Source organism: Tachypleus tridentatus, chromosome 13 (genome assembly GCF_004210375.1).
Source record: "Tachypleus tridentatus isolate NWPU-2018 chromosome 13, ASM421037v1, whole genome shotgun sequence".
NCBI classification, from domain to species: Eukaryota; Metazoa; Arthropoda; class Merostomata; order Xiphosura; family Limulidae; genus Tachypleus; species Tachypleus tridentatus.
In genome coordinates, this window is record NC_134837.1 from 37,402,746 (window position 1) to 37,414,706 (window position 11,961).

The window sequence follows — 11,961 nt, forward strand, 5'->3', positions numbered from 1 at the left end:
TGTTGACCAGAGGCAAAAAATAAAATAAAAATAATACTAATTGAATTACTACCTACATAAACAGAATGGAGGAATTGGCAGTCACTTCTATAATGCACTTACAGCTAAGAGTGCGAAGAGTGTTCAGCGACATCATGCCTTGAGACTTTTGATTTGCAACTAAGCACGTTAATGAGTTAGTCACGCCCAGCCCCTGTAATATATATTAACCAACAGTGAACATTCCGTTTTAATGTGTTTGACTGCATTTAATAATCTTAAAAGCTGTAAATATCTTACGTTTTCGCATTAAACGTAAAATAAGTATCGTGTTATCCACAAATCCGGACCTTTTCTCCTTCCTGAATAGTTGTCTCTTTTTACATTTTTTATGCAACAATCTCCATTTGTTAAACAAAAATGGTGTATTGGCTGTTTTAAGTCAAGAAATAGTTAGTCTTATTTACTGGAAACATATTCCAATATTTGAAATAAGACGTTAAGAAAGGAAAATGTTTTATTTATTTCTATTTTAAAATTTTCAGATAACATCGTGTTTACTGTTGTGTTTTATGTTTGACAGAAAGCCGAGAAAAGGCATACGTCTACGCAATCTCTTCTGCAGGTGTAGCGTACAGTATTACCCGTGGCTGCAGCACAGGAGAGCTAACGGTGTGTGGCTGTGACAATCGAATACGAATGCGGAATACAAAAGGACGCTGGGAATGGGGGGGCTGCTCGGAAGATATTGGGTTTGGGTCAAAGTTCAGTAGAGATTTTGTTGATTCTGGAGAAGATACATCTACAGGAGAAGGCTTAATGAATCTCCATAACAACAGAGCGGGAAGAATGGTAGGTTCGAGAATATAACACTCTAGTTCAATCTGTTAAGTAATCAATGAAAAGAAAACGTTTGTAAATTACTCAACAAAGCAGCTCATACGTTGTTTAATACACACAACCCTTCAAATTTAGTTTACCAGAAAATTACTAATTCTGCCTTCTAAACTTATATTTTTTACGATTATTATTACAAAAAAACTTAACTGCTAATCATTTGTTTTATATTATTCTTAACAGAACAATAATGTTAAGTAAAAAGCTTAGTCGAAAGTATTTCTAGTTACTGTTAGTTGTTAGAATAAAATCAGAAATATAATTAGAGTTAATGTAAGATAATAGCGTCCAGAGAAGAGTAATCAGAACAAGAAGTATGCAACTGATAAAAGTTTTTATAATTTCTTTGTCTACTGTAACATCCAGGACAACATGAAACTCACTTTGGTTAATCTCCTTTCCCCGTGTATAAACTTTTATCTCTGGACCGATTTTAGACCGGTGGCTGTGCCACAAGGGATAGTTGCCCCCAAGAGTAGGTTCTATCCCCCCCACAGTAAAAATATGAAATATAATGAAGAAGTAAGTATTCAGAAACCGTTGGTGAAACTGTGAAAAGATCTGTTTTTTAACAAGATTTGGGTTACTAACCACCTTGATGAAACTTTTGAGACAAATAGCCCCCAGAAACCGAAATAACATTATGCCCACCCTCTCCCATTGAGAGAAATCTGGCGCCACCATTGTTTGAGACTTTTACAATTTTTGGACTCAAGAGGTCAAATTATTTTGACTGATGTATTTGATTACGCTTAAGGTCTCATAGATTAATTTATTTTAATCCTGCCTAAAATATTTTCAGTTTGAAAGAAGGCTTGTAGAGATCCTGATGAGAAATAAAAATCGAATCGGGTGTACGCGTGCCAGAAAGGGAAAGAACACACAAACTAACTTACTCTAATTCTACCTAAAACAAATGCACGTACCGCAGCTGTTAAGGATTCCCTTATGTGATTTTTATCCAATGATTACTGTGGAGCGTCAGTACATTTCTTTAATGAAACAAGTTTCAGCTTTCAGGTGGTTATTTCATATAAAATATAAAAGTTCGATTGAAAATGACCATAACCGTTCAAAACTTTGGCGTTTCAATCGCGAGGAATAGAAAAAAAAAATAATTGTTCAAGTTCTTTGAAGCAACTCGCAAATATTGTTTAAAGTTGTTAAACCTAAATCTGTTAATAATAATTTCGCGATGTCTTCCGCGACCTTGTAATTCCCATTTTCAGACCTTACCTGCATATTGTTAAAGAAATACGTTTTTTTTTAGCCTTCTTCACGGCGGGAATCATTAACCAGAAGACAGGTTTACAGGTTAGGGGTTGTTAGAAATATTTGATTTTAAATACACAAAAGATAACTTCTTTCTCTTGATACATCACACCTCAAACCAACATTTTGAAATCTCTAGTCCACCCATCATTTAACAACAAAATTACTTTCAGAGGAAAAAATGCCACTTACAGAAGAGTCCTGCCCCCTCGCTAGTACAGCGGTATGTCTCCGGATTTACAACGTTAAAATCAGCGGTTCGAATCTTCTTGGTGGGCTCAGCAGATAGCCCGATGTGGCTTTGCCATAAGAAAACTCACTCAGAGAAGGGTCCAAGAGTTTCACCTCTTCGATGCTTGAGTGAATCAAGAAGGGTATATCGCTCACCATTTGGTTTTTGATTACATTACCCCCTATGGAAAACGTGTTTTGTTTTGTTTTATTGTCATCAAAATCTGCCAGTTACCCAAATGCTCGATGTAGAATGGCACCTAATCCATTGTCACATGTCATAAATAAATAAATAATAATTTCATCATGAGATTTATGCAAAATATAACAATATATGTTTTTAATGTTAACATGCATCTTATTTTTGATCAGATAAAATGAAAATAACTTGTCGACTCTTGTGGTGGACGTAAAATGCTTTCGGCTTATGCTTTCTTATAGAATCATTTACAATAATTGCTGTATAAAATCATGTGTATCAAACATTCGCTACTTTTAAAACTTCAAAATTCAGTATGCATTAAAAATTAAACATAGTTTTGAATATTTGGTTGTCAAAATTTTATTTTTGATATAATAAATACGTTTGAGTACTTTCCTTGGATCATTCTTGGATTCACTTCCATTTTCCTCTATGAATCCGAATATGAAAGAGGAAAACATACATTTAGAGCGATGCAAACTATTTTACAACTAGCTTAAATACAGGGCGATGCTTGGCTTAAAACTTATTGGTATAGCTGGGAGTGTCGGCCATCACTTTCCACAATTTTGAGCCGTAGCAGACAAACTCTTATTCTGATACAAGGATACTCGTTCGAAATCCGATATTAAACGTTACATTCGTTTGGCGTCGGATTCAGGAATGAATATCCACCTACATCCTTTCTCAGTTGAGCTCCAATTCGCAGCATTAAAGTTATAAAATTTATATAGCTGCTAAATTTGAACCGTCGACCGATAGTTTATCAACCCAAACGTCATATTTTTGGGCTCACCCGAATTCAAAAGCTCATGAATTAGTTCAGTCAATTTCTCTTAACAACTAGTGACACCGCACAGACAAACAGATAGGCAACTCTGGCTTATATCTATGTGGAAGGAAATATAGTTGCTCAAATTGATTCGTAACGTCCCCCGTGGCACAGCGGTATGTCTTCGGACTTAAAACGCTAGAATCTGAGTTTTGATACCTGTTGTAGGCAGAGCACAGGTAGCTCATTATGTTACTTTGTGCTTAACTACAAACAAACGATTCGTATCAGTAATAAAACGAGAAACATTTTTGAAACACTTTCAGGAAGTGAAAGGAGTACGTTCCTGAGTTAAAACGTTTTGTTAGCTTCTAAAATGTATTAATAAATCTCTTTCTACCCATATCATGTAATGTTCAAATAGATCAGCGGTAATATTACGGAGTTACAACTTTAAAATCGTAGGTTTGCAATGGACAGTGCGCAAATAGTCCATTGTGTAGCTTTGCACTGAAAACAAACATTTACCGATTGTTAAATTTATTACACGTAAATTACGATTGATGTTATTCATTACTAATTTATATGTTAATTTTTTTTTATAAACAATATTCATTTATCTTTTATTAGGAGATGTTTGGAATCTTTTAAAAGGAAAAACGTACTACAATGACATTTATCTTCTAATTATACTAAATACTAATATTTTGTTCTAAATGCTTCTTTAATAGACGGAATTTTGTGATTTGTTTTTAGAATTCTCGTGCACAGATACACAAAAGCTAACTTAGCATACTCTCTCCCAATTTTTAACTGATATACTATAGGGATTGCGGTCAACAGTACCCACCACCAACTCTTTGACTCCCCTTGTCCAACTGAATAGTGGGATTTGAACATCAATTTATAGCGCACTCATGATCCCAGTGTTCGGAACAAGTTTTGGTGATCACAAGACTCGAACCCCGATGCCTCAGATTCACAATTCATATATATTAACTATTCGTAAAAGAGAGAGAACACAAATGTAGTGTACTCAACCATAGTATGAACTTAAGTTGTAATAGCCTAAGCAATGCATTTGAAAGATAACTTTAACAAACCATTCCGTGTTTTTTTTTCTGCTTTTGAAATGAACAGGCACTAAAGAAAAACATGGAACTGTTATGTAAGTGTCACGGAGTGTCCGGATCCTGCTCCATGAGGGTCTGCTGGAAACAACTTAAGCCTTTCCGGCAGGTTGGAGAATGGTTAACTCGGAAGTTTGATGGAGCGACTCATGTACGAATAATCAAGCAACACGATACTTTGAGACTAGTTCCCTGGAAGAAAAATATTAAAAAGCCAAGCAGGAAAGACCTCGTGTATCTAGAAGAGGCTCCAGATTATTGTTACAGGAATGAGACGTAAGTCCTAGGTTTCGTACTCTCTTCTACAGTTTTATTTTTAACTTTGTTCATTTATAGTATGAATATGATTTTATCTGGCTTGTGCCACTATAAAACGATGTCGGGTAATGATTGTAGTGCCCTCTATTAATCAATTTCGAATATTCGGAAAACTCTTTTAACTTTCAGCCTATTTACTTCTGAGAGATATTACATAGAAAATAAATTAATCCATATACCTAATTGGCGTGTTACGTTCATGAATATAAAATCAGTTATAGGAACTAACGTGTAATAAAAACGATTTCTGTTGAAATGATGTATGTTGATCTGTTTCCAACAATTATTTAACCGCAACTTAAAAATAATAAGGACAGAATCGTCTCAAGTGGACAAATTCTAGCAAGATTTAGCACTTCTCGAAGACTTACAGAGCCCTAAAAAATACCAGACCTCTTCATCATGTTAACGAAGCAATATTTAAAGAAAAGTTGATAAAGTACAAATACAAAGTTTTACAGATAGTGTTTACGTAGAATGGTATTAATAAAACATGATAAAGAATTTATTAATTTATCCAAGAAATTGAATTTGTTTACAAATTTATAGCTTGAAACTTAACTGTTTTAGCTTGAGACTTATCTGTTTCGGAAAATTACGTTCATAGCGGTTCTTAATTTTGAACTGACAGACTAGAAGTAAGGCAGCTAGCCAACAGCACCCATCGCCAACTTTTGATTAACCTTTTCTGACCGAACAGTGGCATTTGATCGTAAGGGACCAAAGTGCAGAGACGTTTTTTGTAGCAATGGGACACTAACCACGGACCTTTGGACTGAAAAGCCAGAAAATGTAACCTTTAATAGAAAATTTGCATTCATTTTAGCTTTGAAAACATAATAAAATGATACAAAACAGATTCGATAAAAAAGAACACTAATACAGGAGTTAAACAAAATAATGAAAACGTTTAACCTTTTTAACCCAAATTTTTGGTGTTTCTAAGAGGGGAAAATGTAGCTTTACAGTGACTTAACTTTATTACTTTATATCTCTCTTAATATGTCTGTTTATGAATAGTGTATTGTCTTTCAGAAAAGCGTCCCAAAATTGCAAGATAAAAATATTGTCAGATTTATAAAAATGTACAATTGTATGCGAACGTCTAGCTGGGCAGTGGTTCCAAATCTTTTCACCACCAAGGACCCCTTTTATTATTATTAGTTTCCACACGGACACCCTGTTTTTGAAAAATTCCATCTATCCAGCAAACTATGTTTGTTAACTAACGATACAGCCACGTGATGGTTTTATTGTATTGAAATGTTTACATGTTTTACAGTAATTCGTGCACGCTAAATCCAAAAATGGCATCAGTTTTCTTCATCACGTACAGATTTTTCACAAACCGTGATATGTATTTTTACGTAAGTGAATCGTTTTCACTGAAATAGGATAACATTTTCTTATGTTTAAAATATTAACAACCACTGGCTATATATATTTTCTTAGACCAATCGCGAGAGTCTAATCGATCGTTTTAGAACTCCCGAGAAACACACCGCTAGTGTATAAACTATAAACAGTTAACAGGCGGAATGACATGTCATTTCTGGATAGTATTTGTTTGTCCATGCACTTCGACATTATTTTGTTCTTTTCAATATTATTTATTTGTCGCTATGGCAACAAAGGATCGTGTAATGACCCTCGCGTATTCTGTTATATGTAATGTAAATTTGACCTAAGTGAGAGTTTTTTCTTCTTACCGATTTTCAAAAAAAATCCTGAAGTGACAGAAAAAAATATTATTATTTTCGAAATCTGTGTAGCTAACTTGTAGAAAATCCGTTATTAAAAACAACAATTTTTATGAAGTTTTAATTCACAGGCTCGTTTTCCCATTTTTCCCTCTCAAATAAAAAGAAATATATAACTGAGATAAATTTAAAAAAACGCAGTATAAAAACACTTACTTATTTAGTGAGATGGTATTACCTTCGCGGAACTGCAAGGATCCAAAGACCTCAGGTTGGGAACTACTGATCTAGACCCCTAGTGGCATGAACGCCTAAAATAATGAATGTTTGTCAAAGAACAGTGTCAGTAGTGGTGACAACATGGATATAGAAAAATAAAATAAAATCACATCAGACAACTATAATAGTGGTAGAAAAACCAAGTTGACAGATCGTGACAGATGAACAGTAACACAAGTAGTGAGACGAAAACGAGAGACTACAATGTCAAAAGTGTGCTTAAAAGTTAACGTTAGCCTTCAACGATGAAGTTCTGTCAAAGAGAACTTGAAGGGGACGAAGTGAGATGGGCTTTCATTCAGAAACCACTAATAACACCAAAAAATGCAAATGCCCGAGTAAAATGGTGCGTAAAACACAAAGTCTGATTTAAGATCAGTGGAAGAATAGTATGGTCACGTAATCTTTCTCACTTGTTCCACCAAAAGGGTGCGGTTATGTACGACGAAAACTAAAATAAACTTACAAAACTGAATATTCTATAATAGTGTTTCTCAAAAGGTGGGTCGCGAGGGAGGGAACGGTTCATACGCAGTTTGCGCCGAGTCAACTTCAAAAACTCTTTTTTTTTTTGAATCTGAGAGGTGCACATATCATCTTTGTTATGAACTATGACGAAACTGCGTTAAGAATCATCAATAACGTTTTCATCCTTGTAGAGATAATGGGGCGGGGGAGGGAATCATGACGACCAAAGCCCGTGAGCGGGGGTTGTCTGGAAAATCCGGCTAAGAAACACTGTTCTGTGTTATCAGTTTAAAAACAGTGGAAGGTCTGTGATGTCATAGCAGCGTTTTGCTGAAACAGTTTAAAGCCAATGATCTCACTGAAATGTACAGTGACAGAAAATGATCACTTATACCTTACAGTTGACCAGTTTCACCCTTACGATGAAGACAATTATCAAACGGAGATGGCCTGACAACGGTATGACAACGCATTGAATAATACTGGTAAAATTGTTTAAAAGAATAAAAAGAAAAATTTGGGAACCTAAAATTCCCACCAGATTTAACTGGTTCTAAATTCCAGAGTTATTGAAAGGACTCTTATGGACGTTAAGAATTAAAAGAAATTACTCCTAATTCCTAGTCTACAATCTAAGCAGAACAATCAATTAGCTACGTCACTGCATCTCAAACTATGATCAACTTATCCTGCTCGAGATGGACAAAAAATGAAAACTTCATTCAACAAACATTTGTCAATCAATATTTACAGAAGAAAAAAAACAACATAAATTTTCATATGAGAAAAGAAAATAAAGTATTGAAATTAATTTAGGAAAAATTCTTACGTATTGATTACAGTGTATGAATATATCGTTTGTTAAACAATGATATCTAATTGTTCGTCGTTGTTGTTTTTAAATACTTGTACAGATTAGGAGTTTTGGGTACCGAAGGGCGGCGCTGCAACAACACGAGCTACGGAATGGATGGTTGTCGGCTGTTGTGCTGTGGTCGTGGATATCACACCGTTGAGCGTTATGTTGAGGAAAAGTGCAACTGTAAATTTGAATGGTGTTGTAAAGTGGTATGTGAGAAATGTAGGTTTAAGCGGGAAGAACACTTTTGTAATTAAATATAACCAAAACGAAGGTTCAGATATCAAACTAATTATATCAGAAACAAGAGTGTAGATATTGACTTACGAACGAGAGAAATTAATATTTAAAAAATATGGACGCAAAACTTCTACATTTAATACAATTGATGAATGAACAAAACACTTTTCATTTGGCGCGATAGAAAGGTACTGTGACGTGAAAAAGAATCTATAAAAATCTGAAGTGTTCTACCCGGTATAAATATTTGTTAAATAAAACAACAGATAGTCAAGTTGATTTCGCTTCACAGATAGAACGTCATGTACAAATGCTGTGAATTTCAAGTCCTCACAACACAGTTTTTGCCACGTGTATGAAAAAAGGCATCGTACGTGGTTGTTTCCAGTTGCTAACTTTATCTCTTCTGTCATGTGGTACGCTTAGCGAAAAAGTACATAATTAATGATGTATGAACTCGTATAAAACCTTATGAAATATTGTATTCGTATGTTATTTTGTACAGCTCTTTATATAGTGTCCTGTTTGTTACATATTTTTTTCACACTACATTCATTTAGATCATGTACTTTATTACGCACATACATCATTTTGTGTGTATCTATCGAAGAGATGTGAAACCATGTATTACCTGATTAACTCAGATTTTAAAATCTGCTGTCATAGCAATGTAAACATTCATATGTTAGTTTTATGCTATCAGCTGAAGAAATGTTAGCATGCAAACATCTTTGTTTTTACATTACACATACATATTACTCTTCAGATGCTGAGAAACAAAATATTTAAAATTTGTGGTCAAAGCGATGTAAATGTTCATTTCTTAACAGTTCAAGTAATATTTTAATAGGTGTAGAAACATCCCTGTTTCTAATACTGCATGTATTACTCTGCAAGTGGCGAGTAGTGGCAATGTGTGATATCCATATAGTGCACGTAAATCCGTTCACTATTAGCAGTGACTCACCGCATAGTAACTGTAACTTTAAGGTGAACAAATATTCTCGAACAATGTTCAAGTCTGACTAGTTTTGTCTGGATTGAAATTCTCTAAATCCATTATTTAATATATTCTTATGCATATGGCGTAATGTAATTCTGAATAGACTAATAAATCACAGTAACATTTTGTTGAAAGTTTAAAAGTAGGCGTATGATTTATAGTTTTTTACTAAAGAAAAAGTTGTGAAAACAATAGAAATTAATGTTTTAATATTTCACGCACCTTTGGAATTTTCTGCGAATGCCAAAGTTTGTTAAATTTTGTACGTTAATGAAGGTCTCACACAATATTTTGATATGCTTTTGGGCAGATATCTGTAGAAGAGTTGTTTCCCTGCTCATTAGATTTTCTTTTTAAAGTCCGCCATCTTTGAGCACGGACTTTGAAAAGCAACATATAAGCTTATAAAGTAACCAGTTTTTGGTCTGTTCATGATATTCTTAAAATATGTAACGTTTGTAGCAAACTTTCTCTAGAATTTGACAAAACTGCTCCTAGTGAAGGAGCCATAACTTCACTGACAGTTTGGGACTTTTACAGAAATAAAAGTTATGCTCACATTCAAGAAACCTGTTATAGAGTCTTTCTTTTTTATCATAATTAATTTTCACACAACTTTAAGGATATTTCATTTTCAGTTGTGATTGAACTTTGATTCCTTCTTTAGTATGCTTGTAGAACCACATGACTTTAATGTATTTTTCTCACGCCCTAAGCTTCATTTAAAAACATAAATATTTGAAATATCTTTACTCTCGCTATATCTGTTCTTTAAACTTTGAATTTGTAAAGAAATAATAGCAATTACCAAATGTTGCTACAAAAACAAACAAAGAATACTTAATCAAGTGTGCAAGTATATGCGAATGAGTCTGCTAGCTTAATAATCACAGAAAAGTGCCAACAAATTATCGAATAACCTCCTACTTGTAACATTGCTTTTCCATAATACATTTCTATTTTAATATTATCAAATTGTTTAGTACTGTGGCAATATAACTGATATTAGTAATTCAGTTTTTGTTCTCCTTACTATTACTTACATAAATATTCTTAAGACAAAATAATTAAGTAAAATAAAATTCAATCAGTTTTCTGTGTAAATTAAATAGTATTTTATCTTTATTTACAAATTAAATACTCTCCGTCATCAAAATATTATCTCATTATCAAAATAAAAATAAGGTAGGCATTTGTTTACAGCATTTAATAATAAATTCATATCCGTTATATACATTTGTTTTGTAAGTAACAGTTTTGTTTAATAGATGGCAGTCAAAAAGCTTTTTTTTTTCGTATTCAGTAATTAGTCAGTAGATAAGACATATGATCTTTTAGGATAAAAAACAGCATTATCTACTGATTCACCTAGCGATGTCTATTTAGTAATGGATTCCTTTAAAGTTATAAAATAAAATAATAATGTTAATAGTTTGAAATATACAATAAATGTACAAATCCGGAAAGATAATCGTTCATAATTCGACAACTTGCTTCCAAATACTTGAAATGGGGGAATATCAGTATACCTTTACAATTATAACACTTTTACGTACTATGCAGGGGCAGAAGTAAAAAATTTCTTTTTTACCCGTGTAAAACAATACTTTGTGTTCCAAACTTTGCTCTTGCAACACGCAGTGTAAATTAATTTCAATTGTTTCGCGTATTGCAGATTTATAACACTTACGTTGTACAGCAGGATCATATTTTGTACCTTAACTATTATAATTAATACTGCACTTACGTAGCAGTTCCACTTTATTATAATCTATTTATCAATTATAACAGAATAAATTTTGTTTCAGTTCTGGTAATCGAAAACTTTTCATTAAAGTTTATCATCAGAATGTTTTATTTCATACTAAAAACTACTTTTACACGAATGATATAAAAAATAAATATTTCGTTATACTTTATGTTCTGCTATAGAATATAGAAAACTGTAAAAACAATCTATTTAATTAATTTAAAATTTAAACATGAAATATTTATTATTATTGTCCTATCATGGCGCCTCCCCGTTGGCTCAACGGTATGTCTGTGGACTTACAACACTAAAAACCGGGTTTCGATACCCGTGGTGGGCAGAGCACAGATAACCTATTGTGTAGCTTTGTGCTTAATTCAAAACAACAACCTACAATGGTTGTCTTGTTTAAGTTGTGGTACGTATACATAAATTTCAAAGGAAAATTATACTTCGAGTGGTGAGAAATAAAACAATAAAAGAGCTCTAACGTATTACCACGTTTAATAAATTGATAAATTTAGTTTGGCATTCTGAAACTGGACATGCATATTTATGTGGTACGTATAATGTAACATTTTCTTCGAGACTAACACTTTTGTAGTGGTGGCTGATAACATATTTGGCAAGCAATGTACACACTAAATATGGCAAAGTTAAACCTATAATCCTTGACTGTCACGCATTTACTTCTAAGTAATAATGAAGATCCCACCTCCCAGTGGCACAGCGGAATGTCTCCAGACTTACAACACTAGAAACCGGTTTTGGGTGCCCGTGGTGGGATAGCTCATTCTGTGACTTTGTGCTTAATTTCAAACAAACGAAGTATCCCACGTTGATTTATGTGCCCTAAAAAGA

General features: G+C 33.5%; 1 protein-coding gene across 2 annotated transcripts in view; it reads left to right on the forward strand.

The window, feature by feature from the left end:
* LOC143236992 (protein Wnt-4-like) overlaps positions 1-9,919 on the forward strand; it is a 34,084-nt gene extending 24,165 nt beyond the window's left edge. For both annotated transcript variants that reach the window (XM_076475768.1, XM_076475769.1), the window contains exons 3-5: positions 563-831; positions 4,494-4,759; positions 8,163-9,919. In XM_076475768.1, the coding sequence (XP_076331883.1) occupies positions 563-831; positions 4,494-4,759; positions 8,163-8,364 (737 nt within the window). In that variant the 3' untranslated portion in view covers positions 8,365-9,919. The remainder of the gene's footprint in view (positions 1-562; positions 832-4,493; positions 4,760-8,162) is intronic.
* Positions 9,920-11,961: the final 2,042 nt, after the last annotated feature.